We start from the raw sequence: 21,933 nt of genomic DNA, 5'->3' as shown, positions 1-21,933 counted from the left end.
ATTTGCGGGACATTTTATACTGAGTTGCTGATTGCCTTTTTTGGAAAGAAATTAAACCAATTATATCAGGTTAAAGGTTAAAATGCTTTCACAAGGTGTCCAAATGCAGCACATGAAAAGTGATATCAATCCAGGTTTCAAAGGGTTAAGAGCCAATATTATGTTACAGTGTGTGCAATGAAGGGAGATCTTTTACTTAAATAAAACTAGTAAGACCACAGTGTAGTAATACTGTCACATAAGTAAAAATCCTACATTCAAAATACAGAATATTTGCATCAAAATAATACATAATGATAATAATCAAGTCAAGACCTACCTTTTTTAGTTTAGCTTCCATTGTACTTTATCTTTTGACTATTTATTTAGATGTTTTAGTCTGTTTCACAGTTTTACTAACCTCTACATTATTTTCTCATTTTTAACTTATTTATTTATTTATTTTTATTATCATTATTGTCATTATTTTATTTATTTTACTTTTTTAAGCGTTTGATGTTGTACCTCACAAACCGTGAAAAAGTTTGTTGTTTCTATCATTACCACGAATGAACTTCATGTCCCATACACCTTTGGTGTGTTTACGTCATCCAATCGCGCCTGTAGTTCTGTTTTGCCTCCCTCACCCACATGAGACAACCCAACGTGGTTTTCGCGTTTGACACGGAAATTCTGCAGCTATTAATTGTAGTTACATGTTAATTAAGGATTAAAAACTTTAGAAACACCGCCATCAACGCAAAAGGGGACTGACAAGCAAAGCAACTCGTTTCTGCCTCAGAGACAAACCGGTGAGTAGCTGAGTTTAGCGCCGATGAAGAAGAAATGACACTGGCGGAGTTTTTCTCATCTCCAGCAGTGATTTACATGTATGTGTGTATTTTACAGTTCTCGGGGAAACATGTTTAATGAAGATGAAGACTGGAGCGACGAACAAGACGCTCAAGTCCTGAGCAAAACTGTCCTCAGAAACACCCAGCAGGCGAACAGCAGCACAAATGTCAAAGTAAATAAAAATTCAGTTTAGTGATCTGCTGCTAGCAAGTTGTACTGATATCAGGGCTAGGCAGTGTTTAGTATTCTGAGTTGTGTATGTCTAAATACAGAAGATGGTTGTCTAAAAGAAGGTTACTGTGGTTGACTAACACCAAACCTAGGTGTGAAAGAAACACTTTACTGAAATAAAAGTAAACACAAGACGTATTAAAATAAAAGGGAAACTGGTTGCATTAGTTTATTGAGACTGGGATGTCTGCATTAAAATGTTTGTATTGTAATACCTATTTTAACTTCTGAAATCTTGACTGAAGTACTGAAACACAGAAGCCCCACAGAGGAAACTAACTGAAATTAAACTGAATTAATTTTTTTTTTTAAATCAACACAAAATAAAAACTAATGAAAAATAGCTAACTACAATAACTCTGCAACCAGAGTTGCAAAAATGGCCAGAGCACAATCGGGGGATTTAATACATGATTTTATAAATATATACATTACACACAACATACATAAAGCTTTTGTTGTTCATTTTCTGAACAAATTAGGCAGTATGAACAACAACAAATGTTATATTTAAGTAAAACCTCCTATTTTTCCTGATAAAATACAATTAAAAAAATACTAAAAATCAGAAAAGCCGTTTGTAGCAATAAAGGTGATCAAAAGAATTGTGATTTTCTATAATTACACGTTGTCTCAGTCTTGGACAGTTTTCTGTTTATCTTCAGTATTCACTGAGCAGCCCATTAGTCTTCATACTTATGTTAAGACTGAGTGTATATTCTGACTGTATCTCTGATCAGTTCAAGGCTGTTGGGAAGAAGAGCCTGCTGCGGACGCTGCAGACACTGGGCTCAGTACCAGAGTGGAACGACCATCAGCAGGACAGTGACAGCGAGGCAGAGGTCGTCCCATCACACAGCAAGAGAAAGAAGAAAAGGAGGAAAAAACGAAAGCAAGCAGATGCAACAGAAGAGCAGCAAGAGAATCATGACTCTAATCCGACTGTTACAGAGGAGAAACTTGTAACAAAGAAGAAGAAAAAAGACAACAAACCTGGTGAGTAATAAACTGGTTAAAAGCGTACATATCATCATTTCATTACTGTAATACAACATCACAAGGTTTTATTTCTTCCTGAAGGGGCCACGAAAGTGAAAACCCCATCCGTGGGTAAGACAAAGGATAAAGAAGTTACCAAATCTGCAACAGCAAACATAAACAAACCAGAGAACCAGAGACTGAGCAGACAGCAGTGGAAAAACAAAATGAAGAACAAGAAGAAGTGTAAAAATAAATACAGAGAGAAAAATCCTGAGGAGGAAGCCAATAAAGCAGAATTTGCCGAGCAACACAAACCAAAGAGAGAAGTCAAAATAGATTCAAAAAGCAACAACAACAACAGTGAGACGCCAGCCAAGAAAAAGGAAAAAGAACGCAAACCACAGAAAAGAAAAAAGACAGAAAAGGACTCTGACACTTTTGGTATGACGCTCGGTGGCAAAGTTGAAAAAGCTGAGTCTTCTGCCGATGGATCAAAACAGAAAGCTGAACCTGAGACAAAAAAACAGAAACCTGAGCTGAGCAAAGAACAGATACTAAAAAGAGAGAAGCTTCGGAAAATTCTTGAAAGCCAGGAAACTGTCCAACAGGACAGTCCCGCAGAGATGGAAGACGAGCCAGAGGTACCAGAAGAAGAGGTAAAACAGGATCGCTCCGCCTCCCTCAGGTCCCGCATGGAGCAGCGTCTGGAGTCGGCCCGTTTCCGCTACATTAACGAGGTTTTGTACAGCACATCCAGCGGCGAGGCGAGGCGCATGTTCTCACAGGACCCACAAGCCTTTGGGATCTACCACCGGGGATACACAGCGCAGGTTCAGAGATGGCCCGTCAATCCAGTGGATGCCATCATCTCGTACATCAAACAAAAGTGAGATATTATAATAAATGCAATTTTTTTTGTAGTTTTCGGAATTTTCATGTAATTCAACTGTTTGATTTTAGTGTCCTCATCTCAGATGATGTAATTTGGACATGGAAGTCCAGACTTGACCTTTGAGAAAAGTGTGTTTAACAAAACATGCCCAAAAGTCCTCTTACTAGCTTTGTGGAGCTTTCAACTGCATCTCAAGGTCTTCCTCAGCAGTTGGAACACGTTCAAATGTCCTCACCTGATTGTGAAGAGTTCAACTTGTGTCACCTGATGACAAGCCTCCTACACAACAAATTAAAATCGAAGTCTTGAATGTGAGGACACTTGAGCCAGCTCTGCTCACCAAAGAAGAACACAAGATGCTGTTTGAAGCTACTAAAAGCTTATAAGTGGATCTACGAGCGTAGATTATTTTGTCAAACATCTAGCAAAGGTTCAACACACATTTCTGATAGTGATTTTACATCACAGTTTAGAAAATTAAAAAAAAAAAAAAATGTTTATGCACCTGCATTGAGGTTGGCTAGAAAACCAAATACAAAGACTAACAAGGAATAAAGTTGCAAAACTGAGTGAAGTTTAGTGCTGACCTGATTACCAAATCAGTCAAAGCTGCTGTTGTTGTCATGGAATATGACGTCCAACACAGTTTTCGAATGTTTTGTTTGTTTTTTTCACCAGTAAACTGGTGGAGGTAATAGAGAGATGCTGGCAAGAATGAGGCGAGTGTCCTCAGCACTGTCACTGACCCACTGACCTGCTTCAGGCAATTAAATTGACTCTCAAATGAGGAAAACAAGGCACAGGACAAAATGGACAAAACTCTAGCTTTTTTAAAACCACTAGTGACGTGGTCAGACCTGTGGTAACTTACAGAAACATTACGAGCAATAGTCCACCTTCCACCTACTCTTCCAACTCTCTATCACTCTCCATTAAATACACAGTGGCGGTTAGTCCAGAAATAAACATATACACGTCTGTCAATGTCTGGCTGCGTCATACTTGTGTTACTGGAGGATTCCTCTAGAGGACATACAAGAGAGCTCAGGCCATATACAACAACGGGATGTGTGGGATGTAAACAACAGACATGGTGACACTCAGGGAGGTTGCTATTATATTAATGCGGAGATCCAGGCAGAAAAGGCGACAGCGGCGACAACGTCGGTGGTACGGGAAGCCTCTAAATGAAGCCCGTTGACACATTTGGGAGTACGTGTCTCTCGTACTTTCCGCCATTTGTAATCCCTGCTGCTGTGTTTACTCTGTCACATCCGCTCTGCCTTTACACTGCCCCTGCTGTATATATATATATATATATATATATATATATACTTCATGCATGTCACGTCGGCCCTTTCTCAAGCCATTATAGGGCACAGAGTGAGGGTAAAAAGAATAAAATATCTTTTACATTTCTTCTTGTGAGTCCAAAACTCCCATTATGTCCATCATTTATCTACTGTAGACAGTAAATAGCTCCCATTACTCTGCTGCAGACTGTGAGTCAGCGGGGAGTTATGCAGGAGATAATGCTGCACTGTGGGTGTTTAATTAATGCTTGATTTGGCTGCTGTGAGAAGACGGCCTTGTTAACGTCAGCAGTTTGTGAGAAGATCAACAGTTTTGGTTGTTTGTGGGCCTGTGAACTTGAAATCCAATTTTTTTCTGTGTAGATTGTAACTTTGAATTTATTTTGTTATGACTCTAAACATATCAACTGTGTCATTTGTTTCAGGCCTTCCTCTCTGGTGGTTGCAGACTTTGGTTGCGGCGACTGTAAAATAGCACGCAACGTGAAGAACAAAGTGCACAGCTTTGACCTGGCAGCTGCCTGTGATCTCGTCACAATCTGTGACATGGCCAACGTGAGTATTGTTTTTTTTTGCACACTAATTCACATTGAGTCTGTGTGATTGTTAGAAAACAAGACACTTTCTCCCGGTGCAGGTCCCACTGCGTGATGGCTCTGTGGACATTGCCGTGTTCTGCCTTTCGCTCATGGGGACCAATCTGGCAGATTTTCTAGCAGAGGCCAATCGCGTCTTAAAGATGGGGTAAAATATGTCACAATAATTCAGTACAGGCATGGCAGTAATATGCATGCATAATTTATGCTGTATAACCATTTTGCACAATTTTTGTAGGGGTGTCCTTAAAATTGCAGAAGTGGCGAGCAGGTTCGAGAACGTGCGGAGCTTCGTCACTGCTCTGGCAACTCTGGGATTCAAGATGGTGTCCAAGGTGAGACAACAAACAAGATGATATCAAGCACAAGGGTGGCAAGAATCTGGTGATATAATATATATCATAATACAGGGGTTACGATTCAATATATCGCAATACTATAAACAAGGGGATATATTCTTTTTATTTTTTTAAATCTAATTTTAGGAGCTGCTCCTTTTTCATAAGCCTTTGTTCTTTGTGTTTATGTCAGCAATATGTTGTTGGGTTTGAGTGGAAGATTCAAGTGTCGGAAGATTGATTACAACACTGTTATTTAGTGGATAGAGGTTTAAACATGGTAGTAAAAGAAGCCCTGCCACGAAATCTTTGCATCTCATTTTTTTTTAAAAAAAGCCATATTTTTTAAAAAAAATTTAAACAGTATCAAAAAAAAAAATCACAATACATGAGTGAGTATTTTGTCACACCCAGGGACAGAGAAACACTTTTGTATTTGTCTACTTTCCCCATGTATTTTTATATATTGGCCAAGTTAGCACATACATTGTCAAAGAAATGATAGGCTCATACTTCAGTCCCTCTGCACTTTTGTTGCATACAAAAATTTGCATTAATATTTCTTGTCAGTCAAGGTATCCTTTCTTTTTTCTTTTTAAAAAGTCAGTGTGCTCACAGAGGGAGTTCATGGCTGGCAGCTGCATCTTTAATATTTCACAGCGTCTGTCTGTGGTGCTGTGGGCAGGAAACCTCAGGCAGAACATCCAGTAAACTGGTTTATTGTTGGCAACAAACAGACTCAGTTAAATGTACTAAGAAGGATTTGAACATCATTCAAAGGCTCAGTCTAAAGTTTCACCACATGATGGCTGATAAGTTACGGAAGTTAGCCTGTACGTGACGTCTACCTTGTGACTTAACTGCATGGAAAGAGTGATTGTTGTTTTGTTTCTTCTTTAGGACACAGAGAACACTCATTTCTACTCGTTTGACTTAGTAAAGACGGGAGATGCTCCAGAAAATATAAAGAAGTTTGGACTACAGTTGAAGCCCTGTGTCTACAAGAAAAGATGAATTACATGTCATTCAAACAATGTTTGTGAAACAGTTTGTTTGAGCATGTGCAGCTCAGGTCGACTGTTCATTTAAGCTGTAGTTGTACATTTGTATCTAAATGTATTTTTTGTATTGAATAAGTGTATTGATACATTTTAAAGTCTCTGACTCACAGATTAACATTTGGATTATCTGCATTAATTGTACATGATTTTTCATGTAATGCAGGGCTCTGTGATCATATCCTTCAATATAAAAGTGCAGGTTTCTTCCACTGTGTCTGGTTTTAGATATTCTGATCATTGAAATAACCATACGTGGTGTTTTGTTTGAATGAAAAGCTACATCCATGTTTGGATGGCTCATTATGAACAGGTTGTCAGTTTAGTTTTTTTTTCTTATTAAAAAAGTAAACGTTAAGATTGTATAGAAATACAGTGAAAATTCTTGAAGTGTATAATAAAATACACATTTTTGACATGAAAGTGTCTTGTGATTGTATGGTATAGAGGAGCACTGATTGTTTTGATTATTTCTGTAGTAAAGTACAGTTACGAGGCGCTCAAAAGAGGTGGGACCAAGTCATTTCTTTATTAAGTCACAAGTCCTAAACTTTGAGTTTCAAATCATAATGCATTATTCACTAATAAGTTAAATAAAAAAAAAAACAAACCTTAATTTTTCAAAAATAATTATTGCTTTTTAAGATTTGTATTTAAAAAAAAGAAATTTGTTGGACGTTGTTGAATCCTTGTCTGTAATTTTTGATCTGCATGTTTTGCATACTACAATTTGTTGATTATTTTTGATATCAAATTTCATAACTGATAGTAAGATGACATTAGTTCTTCATGGTTCTCCCCAGCAACTTGATATAATGCTGTCAGATTGGTTTTGGGGAATAAGTGTCCACAGGAATGCATATTGTTAATGTTAGTAGATTCAAGAAACAAACAGAAATAAATTGATATGTGAAGAACATACTTTTTGATTTTTGGGTTTGGGAGAAGGTGGCAAGTATTTTCAAGTCAGAAGGCTCAAATCTAAGTAAAGTCAGCAGTCACTGGTATTAATGTCAAATTGCAAGTTGTTTTTTATTTTGTCACGTCGAGTCTAAAATCATCAAATTTGTAATTTGAGTCCACCTCTGACTCTAAACCACACTGAAAATGAACTTTTTATTATGCCATATTTATTGATACCTTCAAGAAACTCTTTAGAAACTAACAACAAATAAATCTTAGAGATTATGTGTAAAAACTTTTTTTGTTTGCATAGCAACCACAGTTTTAGTGGTAGTGACTTAAACCTGACTCACTTAGCTGTGTGTGTTATCATTTGCCACAAGAGGGTGCAACAACACTAGTGTGTTAAGTAGGTGGATGATCTGAGGATGAGGTTGTATGCATCTGCATCATAAACTACATGAGAATTTATTTATAGAGTTACTCTGGGTGTCACAGCAGATGGTCCGCACTGATTTAGGTGACCAAAGATATCACTTGGGCAGATGGTGTGAAGCTAAAGTCACAGTCAGTTATCTCTACTATATGAGGAGATGTGTTTGTTGTAGTCCAGTCATATGGTCGGCTACAAACAACGTTGGGAAGATTACGTTTAAATTGTTATAGGCTACAGATTACAAGTTACCATGATAAATTATATTATTATTTACTAATTACATTAGAACCCTAATTATATTTTTAAATTATATTTATAATTAAATTATATTTAAATTATTTATAATATTTAATATTTAAATTATTTAAATTATATTTACTTCTAAAATAATGTAATTTACTACATTGATAATTTTTTTAATCAAATGCTTAAAAAGATGAAAAATGTGTGCAAATAGGCTTAAAGAAAGAAGGAATTCCTGCACGCCAAAAAGATGTTATACTCTACATAAAAACATTTTACTGAAAATAATATATTCAGATGTAACCCCTTTGAAATCAACATTTTGATTAGTAACCGTAATTTAATCACATACTTTTTCCTAGTGACTGTTACTTTATATAATTACATTTTTAAAAAATTCATTACATGTAACTAGTTACTCCCCAAATCTGTATACAAATTTAACAGCAAATTGGGGGAGAATGCATTTGCATGATTTTATTGAGAAATGTCAGAAATATAATGTGCATTAAAACAGTCAAAACTTCAAGTAAGGTGAAAAAGTGCAAAAGTCAGGCATGAAAATTATTAATGCCGATCCATTGGAACTAAAAAATCTTAAAAACTGAAGATATTCCGTCCCATAAACAGGATTATTTCACTTCTAATGCTAAACTTATATAATGCACTGAAATCATAAACAAATCTGCATTTGCAGTAAGCCTTCACATCTAGTTTGTGCACTATGTACAGCAGCAACCTAAATCCAAAGCTGTTTCATCCTCAGACAGTACTCTTGACGTCAATGACTATGGAGTAACTGACCAGCTGAGCGTATTCCTTGCTGTTGGTTTCCGTCACTGCTGGCTTCTTCACCTCAGGAGAGCCAGGCTCCTGCATCAGAGAGGTCAAAGCCGAGAGAGACTCCTGCTGCTGGATTATAAAGAAAGACAGAAAAAGAGTGAGACCAGAAAAACAAGATATATGTTCATAAATCCCATTAATGATTTTTAAAAAAAAACTTGGTGTAATCTGAAATGGTCTTACCTTATATTGTGTCCTGCTGATTCTATTACTGTAAAACAAAACAAAAAAAAGTTTCCCCATCAGTTGTTTTTTTATTGGATTACAACACAATTCCTACACATATGCACATTTCCAGAGGAGCAGCCCAAGTGAGCCAGAAAGAAAATGACAAGAGAAAGAAATAACCAGGGGGAGATATGGTGGCCCTGAGGTGCAAAACACAACGACAAATCATAAAACACAACCGCAAACCAGAAAACACAACTGCAAATAAAAAACATCTATCTGCGGTCATCAAGGATCGTCACTTGCCGACCGCAGATACCTACCCTTTCCGTTAGAAGTTAATGTTGCTTTTTCTTATTTGTGGTTGTGGTTTTTTTTTTATTTGCGGTTGTGTTTTCTGATTTGCAGTTGTGTTTTCTGATTTGCTGTTGTGTTTTCTGATTTATGGTTGTGTTTTTTATTTGCAGTTGTGTTTTTTATTTGCAGTTGTGTTTTTTATTTGCAGTTATGTTTACTGATTTGCTGTTTTGTGATTTGAGGTTGTGTTTTGTGATTTGTCGCTGTATTTTGCACTTCAGGGCCACCGTATAGAGAAGTGCATAAATGATAACCAAACATCTCATTGTTTTGATTATTATGAGGAGCTTGCAGTGCTGATCACCACCATCAGATGGCACTGTGACTTCATCTGACACACTGAGTTCAGCTCAAATGTACAAGTTGCAAGTGTGAGTGCATTATGCTACAGGAATATGAATGAAGACAACGAGTGTTGACCCCGAGTCCTCATCATTGATCTCTGATGTCAGAAGCAGCTGTACATTATGACCTCAGTGACATCAATCCAATGAAGACCTGCAGATGTCAAAAAGTGTCCCCAGTACTGGAGGGGAGGGGTTGACGGTCCCAAAATAGCTTTTCTCCTGGTGGAGTCATGTTTTCTTGTTGTACGCTGTGAGACTGACCTTCCCAAATTAGCCTGACAGGACCCTCCCACTGGAGCAGGGGATAATGGGACCGAGGCTCTGTCAACCAATGGCACCTTGACCAAATGTTCTGACCGCAGAGCCAGACCCTATTGAAATAGCTTTTGAGCCGAGGTTGCACTGCACAGTGCTATTTTATTCACAGCGAGGCCAGATCGGATCCTGACAAACATTCTTGAGAGAAGTTGGCAGTGAATGTGAAAATTTGGAAACTTCTGTAGGAAGAAACTATAAACAGTTCTCGGATTGTGACAGATATCCCACATCAGTCGTAAAAGACGAGTGACTCACTGATTTTTTTCCAACAGCAATAAGATTAAGAGATGGATTTGTGGATTTTTCTCAGTGATGAACGGCAGCTTGGGTTTCATTACACTAATAACGTGATGTGGATTTTTTGAACCTTTTACCTTCACTTTTTGCAATGTGGCACTGGTGATAATGGGCCAACAAGCAGCAGTCAGCTGCAGAGAGTGCCAGAAGTAACACTGCTAAAAGCCAGAGCAGGACACTAGGAAATAAATCTGTTTATCTCACTGACTGAGGGAACATTTTCTACCTGTCTGCACGCATGGCTGTGGTGGCACCTGTCTGCTTCAGCCACATTGCTTCCTGTTTGTGAATACAAAACTTGCGGTTTTGGTGAGTTGGGTTAACGATCCGCACATCCTGTTTGTCTTGTATTGTATGCCACTGACAACGTTGCCCTCATTTATCTGTCAACACATCACCTGCTGAGCTCCAACCTGTCACCTGCAGAGGCATTTAACTCACCAGCACACCCAGAGGGTGACAACGAGGATGAGGATGATGGCAAAGGCTGAAGACATGCAGACCATGGTCACAAGTACTGAAACACACACAGACACAGTCGTTACAGCCTCAAACATTAAACAAAACTCTCAGTAAACCTCATAGTGGAACAGAAAACATACAGATGTCTTGAGTCACTCTGGTTGTAGAAGGAAAACACAACATCCAGAGTACTCACCAAACTGTTTATCCACGCTTGTGACTTCCACTTGTATGCTGACGGCAGCTGTGTGGTGATAGAAGGATGCTCGGCAGGTGTACAGGCCTTCATCCTGCTCTGTGAGCTGCGGCTGGAAGACCATTGCAACTCCGTCCATTTGGACAAATGAGCCATCACTCCTGAAACACAAGAGACATTTAACTGACTCCGTCTTAGAAGGATTATTTTGTATTTTTTCCATTATTGTGCCCTGCTAAAAAAGCTTTTGATGGTTAAGCTGGTCAAGTTGTAATTTCATGTCATGGAAACAAACTACCAACCCAAAGCGTTAGTATTTGACAACCTCAAAATGATACTTAACAATCAAATAGCTTTCTCCAGAGTGACATACAGCACTTTTAAATGTGCAGTACACAAATGTGCAGTACACAGTATTGCAGGTGCTTCCTTGTGACGATTAGATAATGGAGGATACACCACCTTTTACAGCTGAGGTTGTACTCTGGCACATTGCCATCGACTTGGAGCAGTACTCTCTGGCTGTGATGATTTTCCTGGAGAGTCAGTCTGTGTGCGATGGCTTCGCCACCGTAGCGGCTTTGCAGAGGAGTCGTGCGGTTTAAGACTCTTACAGCGGAGATATCTGCAGAAAAGTCAGTTTAACCTTGAAGATGAAACTTGTGTGTTCAAATCTCTGAATGCATTTATGTGAATTAACACTACCAGTGAAGTGTGCAGGTGTTCATACGAGTATTGTTTGTGTTAAACTCACGGTATCTGGGGATGTGAATGCTCTTCTTTTCTGTGGCTCCACGTTCAAACTGATAAACACAGGTCAGCTCCTGGCCTTCATGAAGGGCCAGAGGAAACTGATAAGTCAGCCTGGCTTTTCGGACAAACCCTTCATACTCTGAGTTCAGGGATGTTTGGCCTTTGGCATTTTCGGGAAGGATCCAGGCGAGGTTGGTCCCCGCACCCTCCCCTCTGCAGTCACACACTGCCAGCCAGAGCGGAGAGTCCTGCTGCCTCACTATGGACACGCTCAGCAGAGGAGCTTCTGGAAAAGAAAACAAGGGGTGACAGGAAGGGGATGAGTAGCTGTGTGAGTCACAGAGAGAAATATCTCAAAGAAAGAAACAACATACGGTGCACAAGAATGTGTATTGTTCTTTTCTCTGGTGCCTCCAGGCTCGGATGCTCCACCATGCATGTCAAAATCTGACCAGAATACAAAGAAGACAAGACAAGCGCAGAGCTACGGGCCAATACCAAACCATCGGCCTGGACTTTAGTCTCCATCACAGAATTGATGCTGTTGTCTTTGTTTCCAACTTGCCAGGTTATGTTTGCTGCAGGGGCAACACCGGTCACAGAGCAGTCCACCTTTGTGTACTCGTCTCCATCTCTCCATTCAGTGCTGGAGTTGATGGTGATGTTTGGGCGAGCTGCGTGGGAAAGAGAAGTTAAACTGTGAAGTGAAGTGTCTTTTGAGAAAAAGATAAAAATATATGGCGCTTATATGGCCAAAAAAGTTCGCTGTGCTCAGACAAAATTAGCCATAGCTTGATTTGTTGAACATACCGCAAAGAGGGAGGGTTATGCTTCTGTTCCGTGACTCCTCAAACGCAGGGTGATTTATCACACACTCTGCAGTGAGCTCCCATGGCGAGCAGGCAGGGAGGAGTAAAACTCCCCTGACAGAGTGGCTTTCATTATGAGAAGTGAAATTGAACCAAGAGACTCCAGACACACCCGGTGGTAGAAGCCAGGACATGTTGGCTGCAGGAACAGCATCAGCTGCTGAGCACTCAATCACTGTGCGTCCATCTTCAGTCCGCAGGTCAACTTGTATTGTGGGAGGAACTGAGAGGAGAGAGGGTTCTACATTAGTATTTTTTAGTCAGAAACTTCAAAATGTAGTCTTTAAAACTTTGAAACCCGATTAAATTGGCATAATTCCTTTAAAAATAAGGAGAGGAAGAACTAATCAAAAAATAGCCAAACAATTATGAAGAAGCAAAAGAGTGGTAAAAAAAAAAAAAGTTTTTGGTGAAGAATAACTTTAAATATATAATAATTTGATTCATAAATGTAATTTTCTGGACATTTTCATTTTCTCCTTCTTTTGCAGGATATTTTGGTAAGTTGCTCATTGCCCGCCCCCCCCCTTTTTTTTTCTTCAAAAAAATATCAAAACCAGTTTTCTCAGGTTTCAGCGGTTTAGATGCTCGTGAAAGGCGTCTGAATGCAGCACATGAAAACTCATGACGATCCAGGAGTAAATGTGCATTCGCTGGGGGCTTTCAGCCATGGAAAGAGTTAAAGGGATAAACAACTTTATGCAAAGAGAGTTTCACCTACCAGGCTGTATATCTTGAGGTTTAATTGTGACATTAAACTTCAGCATTGCTTCAAGATGATGATATGAAAAGAAACATTCATACAGGCCGGCATGATGATACTCCACAGGTCCCTGCACCGTGAGGCTGCTGCCAACCAGCTCCACACCCTCAGGCAATGGCCCGTCATCTCTACAAGGAAACACAAAAAAGAAGAATTCATCCTTCATTTTTAAAATGTTTTACCAGTATCAAAATAAGATTGTTGTTTTTTTCAATCAGGAAACATGTCTAAATCTGGTTCCTGCTGTCTATCACTTGTGGTTTGGTGCCACAAAACTTGTCACCACATCCTCTACGGGGTACGAAAGCTGTTTCATTCTACATGTGCGCCAGGAAAAAGGTAGTATTGATATTATCTGTTTGTTTCAAGATGTTTCTCCTTACTGTTCTTTATGTTTTGCAAGAAAAAAATGAGAAAGAAAAAATAGAAATATAGCCACAGGTGGTAATAAGCGGGCTCAAGCCCTTTCTTGGCCAACAGAACAAATAGATCAAAAGCCAAAATCAAAGCCACAAGGGATAAAGAGAAGATTTCAGTCTTTACAAAGATGTGCAAAGTCACTTAGACTGGTTTAGTTTGTTGCGCAAAGGAGTTTGGCTGTCAGTTATAGCGCCTCCATTAGGACAATTGCAATCAAATTTTATGTGAAGAATTAGACCGTCAATTCTGATTATCAGGCCAAGTTTCATATCTCGACCTCATTCCAGTTAAATTTAATTTGAGAAAATACAGAATATAGCAAATAATGCTAACTAAGCCACGCCCACATCCACCAATCATTATGATACTTTAGATCTTGATTAATACTTGGCCCAAGTATTGTGTACCCTTTTTTGGTATTTTCTGCACCCCCCTTTAGGTCAAGCTCAAAATACTTTGGCACATAAGTTCCTGAACATGTACTGTAGATATCTACCAAGATTTATAATGACTGGGCAAAGTTTTGGCCTCTTTTGTCTAAGTCCAACCTTTTACGAAAAGTTTTTGATTGATGGTGGCCGTGTTTTTTGACTAATCGGGCTCATTTATTGTAGAAATATATCTCTCAGTCCCATAAGACTGTGTAGCTTGTAGTTTGTTTTTCATCAAGTTGTGCAAATTTGCAAAAAAAATCTACTTAGGTGAAACTTTATGGTTCTTGAGACTTTGTGTGCCAAATTACAAGTCAATAGAACTTACAATGTGTGAGGTTTGATCATTTGAAAATCAAATTTTGGGGCTTTGACAAAAGTGCCATGATGTGTCCTGTCTGAGTCATACTTCTTGGGAAACATTTGCACCTCATTTCTGTTTACCAGTCTAACTAATAATAATAATAATAATAATAATAATAATAATAATAATAATAATAATAATAATAATAATAATAATAATAATGATAATAATAATGGTATTAATGATAATAATAACAACACAATAGTAACTGCATCTCAGAAGTTGCTGAATATTTCTTACTTTTTGCAGGTAGCATTGTAACGTGGCACATTCCCCATGATCTGCAGGCGGATGATGGTGTCATTTTTTCCTTCTTGCAGCTCAAAATATTCAGTTCCTTGGAAGTCGTTACTATTGCTCCCCACCTCTGGGTTCAACAACTGAACACTGGACAAATCTGCAGAATATAAAGCACATTTTTCTGTCACTTCTACCTCATAAGAATTGGCAGAGCTTCTCAAATGCAAAACACTGATAATACTCACAAAAAGACGGTAGTGTTATGACTTGTGACACTTTGTGTATGAATTTGGGGTGGTCAAAGACACAGGTGACATTGTGCCCCTCGTAGACAATCACAGGGAGGAGGACGGAGCTTGTTTGCATGTCTGCGTCTGTGCTGTCCTCCCTCTGCAGCTCTTTATCGCTGCTCAAAGCCAATGAGATGTCAGCATCAGGTCTCCCTCCAGACGAAATGCAAGAGACCACCCAGAAGTCACTTCCTCCTTGTTGTACCATCTCTGCTTTAATGGTCACATTTGGCCTCGCTAAAGAGCAGGAAGAAAGGCGAGAGGAGTTATTCTTTCACTAATGTTTTTTCCAGCAAATTAAAAAGTCAGATATGGAGTTGAGGCTCGGGGTGTTTTTGTTGAATAGGAAGCCTGGGCCGGATGAGTTGAATGTTAGCTAAACACAAGCCGTGAGGGCCTTCTGCTTGGGTTTTGGATAGTGCTGACTTGGGCTTATCACCTGCCCCATCTGTTGGCCGGGCTGCAGCTGAGAGCAGATGTTTGGCCCAGCTGCTGTCCAACCAAAGCTGCGAGAACCGCAGGCTTTAATACAACGAATCAGCAGAGATCAGAGTCCATTATCAAATACATAAAAGTCGTGGTGTCATACAATAGCCAGCTATCCCTAATGAGTAAGAGAAGTAAGATTGGGTGTTGGGGAAGGATATGCACGATTAAAGTAAGTTAAAGCACTTTGGCTTCAAAAAGTTCATCTGTTAACACCAACAGTTATGTGTGGATTTAACTACTGCAGTTAGAAAATTACCAAAGCTGCAGTACTTCAGTGGGGTGTGAAAGTATCACGGACAAATGAGCTGGCTGGCCTGACTCGTGCTAATGGGATTGTTTCTGTACAGTCTGCCGCGTTCACAGTATTAATGCAGGGATGTGGACACTCTGCACTGCACCAAGTGCCTAAAAATCATTTCACTTCTTTGAACTACTTCAAACACAAGACAGCCTGCGGCCACTAGGGAGCGTTTCTATTTGAAACTGACAGTAGGACAAGTTTCACAAGAACATTTAAAAGGTTGATGACCAAAGTGAAATGGTCCAAACAGCCTGCATCAAACGATGGAGGATTAGGGCCATGTTAAAGAAAAGAAAAAGTTAGATCTCAAGAATAAAGTTATAATTTCATGAGGAAAAAAATAGTCATGACACAAGAATGGAGCCATAGTTTTACAAGAAAAAAAGTCTTAATTTTATGAGAATAAAGTTGTAATATTACGAAAACAAAGTCGTAATTTTTACAAGAAAAAAGTCGCAATTTTATGAGAATAAAGTTGGAATATTATGAGAGCACAGGTCAACAGGTTACCTCTAGGACTGTGTGTGGCACTGCATGACACCGGGGACAGTGGTTGCCAAGAGGCTGCCTGCATTGTCTGTTTTTTTGGCCACTTGGGGGCAGAATAAACAAGATCCATGCATTTTTTTTAAAAAAATTCTGCACCTTTTTCTTATAATTGTTCTTTTTTTTGTGAGAAAAATTTTGTTTTTTTTTGTAAAAAAAATAAATAAATCAAAAAAATGAACTACAGAAATGCAACCAGATAATTAGTAATTAGTTACTGTGTTGTTGCTGCATTATGATGCTCCATATGCTCGACGTCAGTGAAAAGAGTGCATTCCCACATGAGTGCATTGCATTATGCAATGTGATTTATGGTCTGTCACTGTGTATGTGGAGCAGAGTGGGAAGGAACAGCCAGTGTGAAAAATCAGCAGGAGAAAGTTATTGTGTTGTGAGATGCTGAGTCATGATGCACGATTACAAAACTCTCCTCACTGGTGATGCAACACAATATGTCACCTACCCGCAACACAGAGGGACAAACACAACAACGCTGACAACGCTGTGGGCTTACTGTAGGTTTCCACCCTTGCTGTGGTGAGTTTTGGGTTTGAGAGGGTTGGGTGTTGCACCACGCAGATCACGGTGTCCTCATCCTGCAGGTGGGTGGGGAAGCGGAGGATGCTGCTCATGGTGGAGGTGCCGTTTGAGTGAGCAGTTTCAGTCACGTTCACAGTAAAGGAGGAATCTGAGGGAGGACAGCCATTGATCAGCCAGCTGATCTGAGGCACAGGCCGGCCACCAACTGCAGAACATGACACTGACTGGTAGTGAGTGCCGTTTATGGTCTCAGCGTTCACCAGGATCTGTATGTCAGGCCGAGCTATGAATGAATGAAGTACACAAGTCAAATATATTTTTAAAAAACTGACATTTTTTCAAGACACTTGCCTTCTAAACCCATGGTTTTCTTTAAGAATTAATTTTAAGAAAAACTAAATCACCATTTTTATTTTATTTTTATTTTTTTAATTTTATTTTTATTACACACAACAAATTTCCATGATTTTTCTAAGTTTTCCATGACTGTGGGAACCCTGATTATTTGCTTGTCTTACCTACTACAGTGAGGAGCACGCTATCAGAGTAATACTCGTACTCTGATTCAAACTCGCAGATGTATTGTCCCTCTGCTTCCACAGTGGATACCTTCATCTGAACTGTCAGGTTGGTGGGAGAGTCCGGGTATGAGAAGTCTCCGTGGCTAAATGGCTTGCCAGACAAAAACCCTGCCAGTCTCTTGGATTTAAATTTAGAGTGGCGCCTCCACTTTGCACTCTGGATCTCGCTCTTGCCTAGGTATCTACAGCTCAGGTACACGTCCTCCCCAAGGACTCCTGTGATGTTGTGTGTGATCTCAAAAAGTGGCTCTCCACCCAGACCTGAAACACACAACAACACAATGTTCAATAATAATGAGAGGTCATAAGTTCAGCTGAACAACCCAAAAAACTGCAAACACTAGCAAAGCAGAAATGTGTCGAGGAGGGAAATGTGATTGTTCCTGACAGACAGCAGGTTGATAGATGTCCGTTGTTGTGCCGATGAAAGGGGTTTCTGCACATCCTATTGTCTTTCACTCGTCAAGTGAAACTGTGATGGATGAGGCAGACTAGGTGGGTCAGTGGTGACCAGGTTCTCAGTCATTTTATCATAATTAGAACGTGCCAATGACTGATCAATATAAACGAGACTAAGGGCCTGCACACATGCCATATTTTTTGCACTCTCCAATCAGTTGTCAATGTAGACCAAAGACTGTATAAATAATGGATGTAGCTACCAAGAAGTCACACATTGGTTTGTGGACTCTGAAGACTCTGAAGTTTGGCATTTTGGCCATAGCCATTTTGGTTTTATAGAACCAAAAGTGACCATTTTTGGATGAGAGGATGGTGCTAAATGTACATGGATGAGTAATAAAATAAATAAATACGATTTTAAAAAAAAAGAAAAGACCCCCCCCCATACATTTTTCATGAAGGTTGAAAATCGCTATAGAGACCAAGGCCGTTAACATGTTACTTTCTGCTGTAAAGTTTGACATTTTTACATGGGAGTCTATGGGGATTTGCACTGCCAGCCAGCCTCAAGTGGCCATTCAATGAATCGAAGTTTTCGGCACTTTCACATTGGCTTCATTTTTCAGCCTCATAGGTTGCCGCTTGATTGAAATGTGCAATTGAAAATGATAAACATAGGATTTGAATGAGTATATATCTAACATAAAGGTATACTTTTGTTTTTTCATTTTTCTATCTCCCATTTGCTATTGCCATTTTACATATAAAGTCCTGTACTAGACAAATTAAAAGTGTGACCTGATGGTTGCACTCGATGAAAAGGCATTCATTTAAGTGATTGAAATCCACCAAAGGGGAATGTGAATATTTGTACTTTCATGGCAATCCATCCAATGATTGTTGAGACGTTTCACTCACAAGCACAAACGTCAACGTCATGGAGGCGCTACAGGAAAAATTAGGGGATCACTAAAGTGAGTAGGCTTCATCCTCTGTTTAAAATGTTAAAGCAATCCATCCAATAGCTGTTGAGATATTTCAGTCTGAATGGAAGTGGTGGACTGACCCAATGACAAACCAGCTGCGCCATTTGTGGGACTAGTGGGACTAACAAACATGAGCTACAACCTAAAAACTGATGTAAAAGTGGAAGTTAAAGAAGCAGTAGCCTGATAATAATTAAAAGACAGAAATTCCACTTTGTGCACACAATGGCACTTGGCAAATGCAACCTTGTCCCCTCAGTGGTATATATTTTAATATAGGATTCCATTATGTTAATGAAATGAAAACAGTCCAAAAATTTTGCCCTGATCCGAACCCGGCCACAGACGGCCGTCTCCCTCCACACTGTTAAGAAATCAGCCACGATTAGGGAAGTTTTCGGTACAAAGGACATTTAATAGAGGCAGACAGGTTTTAACACTTGCAGAGAGGATGGTGTGCAGACTGCAATGCATACATAGTCCCTTTCATCCTGCGGACTTTATCAAAGTGCACTTGAGGACACAGTTTGCCCCATCAGCCGGCTGAGGCCAAGAAGCTCTATTCAGCTTTAGATACATGATGAGTAAAATAATGCTGCTGCACTGCTTTGTGGAAAACCACAGCACACACCACTGCAGTCTGAAATGTTTGCATCAAACAGTATAAAAGCTGCTGGTCGTGCTATACATCACAGCAAATGGAAACAACGTGGAGAGCCTCCAAAGCCTTTTAAGAGAAGAGGACACAGAGGGAGAGAAATAAATATGCTGTATCAGTTCAATTACGCCTTGTGGGTTTATAATTCATTTGCCCTTGAAGGTTGTAGCCAAAATAAATGTCAGCCAAGCATGAAAAAGGCACACCTTAAGGATACAAACTAAGTAATAACTGAGAGGAAAAAAATCAGTTATTTATGTACTGCATCATATTTCCTGAGCCCTGGGGGCTTCTTTTTCTCACCAAACAGCAACCATTCACCAGCAACTCTTTCTATGCAGGCTGGGGATGGTAACTTTTTCACATTTTCCATAAATATGTAGAGAAGGCAATAAGCAAATAAAAAAGACATAGTCCAGAAATGAGCAAAATACAAACACAAAATACACAAAGCGAAATACAAACACAAAAATGACCCCCCCAAAATGTATTTATTTTGTGTGTGTGTATATATATATATATATATACATACAAAAATAATAGCTTGGATTTATATAGTGCCTTTCAAGAGACCCAAGGATGTTTTACATAGTAGAAAAAGAAAACAGAGGGTTAGAGGGTTAAACTTTCATCTCCAACTTGAAGTCCCATACTGCCTCTGCAAAAACAAAGACTTATAGTAAGATCTCTAAATGAGACTACAGAGGGTTTTCCCCTTACACAAAGAAAAACCCTAACAACTCTCATATATTAAGTTTTAAGGGCTATAAGGAAACTAATATGGCTTTAGGTGACACCACCAGTCAATAATAATGAACTGGCTGCTGGAGTGACAAAGCCAACATGCCATCAGCACTATATCGCAGAAATAGTTATTATTTAGTGCACTCAAGATGCACCCAGCATGTGGCTTTATTGCCTGTGTGCATTTATAATTGGACTAATCACTTAGAAAACCATAGCAGCCCTGTTTAGTGTAAATGCCACAGGTTAAACAAGACCTTAAGGGCCAGTAAAATGAGCCCATAAACAGCTGATAGATTGTAACCCTGCAGACTTACCCAGAATTTCCAAGCAGTGAGCAACATTTAGGACAAAACCCAAAATCAACAGCCTTGAGCTTCCCATCATGGTGTCACTGAGTGACACAGAGTTGGATCGACTGACTGTATGTACGTCTTAAAGGGTATTTAAAGTGTGTTTGTGAATATATACGTGTGTGCGCTGTGGTTTATGGTTAGAGGTACACACCCAGCTGATACTGTTGCTTGTTCCTCTGTGTGTGCATGTTCGCTACTGCACGCACGCACGCACACGCACGCCCACGCGCGCGCGCACACACACACACACACACACACACACACACACACACAGCTGCCTCTCCCTTTTGCTTTCTGAAACAGTATGGGCTGCTGTGCGTCAGATTTACATGTCTCTCCTGTTTTGGTTACAACTTTAGACCGTTTCCTCCGAGTCGCCATGCACTGTGTGTCTGCTCAGTTACTCAGCCACCCCATATAGCAGGGCGCCTTGGGAAGTGGTAAAGAGCATGCATCATTCATACTATCCTGTCTCTGCTGGGGCACTCAGAGACTGCCTGTCTGCGAGACAGCTTGCTGCTGCTGCTCGTGCCCTGCAGTTTGGGAAATAATTCACTTCTGGGTATTGTTTTATGCCTTAATGCTCCTCTGATTCTTTTTGAGACTGCGTTTTTTTGCAATAAGACTTATTTGCTGACAGCAGTTTGTCACCCTGTGAGGAAAATTGCAAATGCGCGGGTGAGAAAGGTAAAAGATGTTTTGCACAGGGCTCAGCATTGCACAGCATTTCAGGCTGGTCCATGTGGGTTTTTTTCTCTTTAATTTCCTGTTGTGAATTGTTCCTGTTGAAGTTGATCAGCTTCAGTGTTGAGTCATCATGACCACAGGAGGATGACAGTGAATGAAATGATCTGACATTGAAGAATCAGAAGACACTGATGCCAGCACATTTTGATTTTGTGTGTGGTTTGTAACGGCTTCTAGAATCGACTGGTATGAAACTGGCAGCCGTCGTGAGAAATTTTGTAACCTGTGAAAGTGGGTTTTATGACAAAGAAACTAGTTGTGTCATTATCTCTCTCTCTCTCTCTCTCTCTCTCTCTCACACACACACACACACACACACACACACACACACACACACACACACACACACACACACAGGCCTGCACCACACAAACACCCCTTAAAATAACATTTTCAATCACACACCTTCCCTAAAATGCTGAATTTAAAGCCTCAGTAGTATGATAAGAGACCAAGGCTCTTAAAACACCTTAAATTCAGGAGTTAGACACCTAAATCACTGACTACATTTACAATCGCACTATATTTCGCAGCGGGGGCCCTTCTGTGCGGAGTTTGCATGTTCTGTCTGTGTGGGTTCTCTCCGGGGTCTCTGGCTTCCTCTCACAGTCCAAAGACATACAACTCAGGTTTATTGGTG

At 39.7% G+C, this 21,933-nt stretch overlaps 2 protein-coding genes across 3 annotated transcripts; one reads left to right on the top strand and one right to left on the bottom strand.

Annotated features, from left to right (window-relative positions):
- Positions 1 to 487: 487 nt before the first annotated feature.
- On the top strand, positions 488 to 6,666 carry rrp8 (ribosomal RNA processing 8). The gene is made up of 8 exons (XM_088079107.1): positions 488 to 791; positions 889 to 1,006; positions 1,806 to 2,061; positions 2,146 to 2,932; positions 4,677 to 4,806; positions 4,889 to 4,995; positions 5,086 to 5,182; positions 6,086 to 6,666. Exons 2-8 carry the CDS (start codon positions 902 to 904, stop codon positions 6,197 to 6,199), a joined length of 1,596 nt encoding a protein of 531 aa, XP_087935233.1. The 5' UTR covers positions 488 to 791; positions 889 to 901; the 3' UTR covers positions 6,200 to 6,666.
- A 1,616-nt stretch (positions 6,667 to 8,282) lies between these two features.
- On the bottom strand, positions 8,283 to 20,663 carry LOC121943466 (hemicentin-2). Of its 2 annotated transcripts, none has more exons than XM_088079105.1 (14): positions 20,508 to 20,663; positions 17,338 to 17,661; positions 16,794 to 17,102; positions 14,899 to 15,180; positions 14,654 to 14,810; positions 13,157 to 13,326; positions 12,377 to 12,658; positions 11,941 to 12,240; positions 11,568 to 11,852; positions 11,276 to 11,438; positions 10,814 to 10,974; positions 10,597 to 10,672; positions 8,852 to 8,879; positions 8,283 to 8,737 (listed from the first exon to the last, which is right to left on the bottom strand). In XM_088079105.1, exons 1-14 carry the CDS (start codon positions 20,575 to 20,577, stop codon positions 8,588 to 8,590), a joined length of 2,757 nt encoding a protein of 918 aa, XP_087935231.1. In that variant the 5' UTR covers positions 20,578 to 20,663; the 3' UTR covers positions 8,283 to 8,587. The 2 variants fall into 2 exon arrangements, with proteins under 2 accessions (XP_087935231.1, XP_087935232.1); XM_088079106.1 differs by having other exon boundaries at positions 8,283 to 8,734.
- Positions 20,664 to 21,933: the final 1,270 nt, after the last annotated feature.

Source organism: Plectropomus leopardus, chromosome 6 (assembly GCF_026936395.1).
Source record: "Plectropomus leopardus strain MGB_pleo_1.0 chromosome 6, ASM2693639v1, whole genome shotgun sequence".
Taxonomy (NCBI): Eukaryota; Metazoa; Chordata; class Actinopteri; order Perciformes; family Serranidae; genus Plectropomus; species Plectropomus leopardus.
Note: the sequence above shows the minus strand (reverse complement) of the source record. Positions and strands in the feature narration are given on the sequence as shown.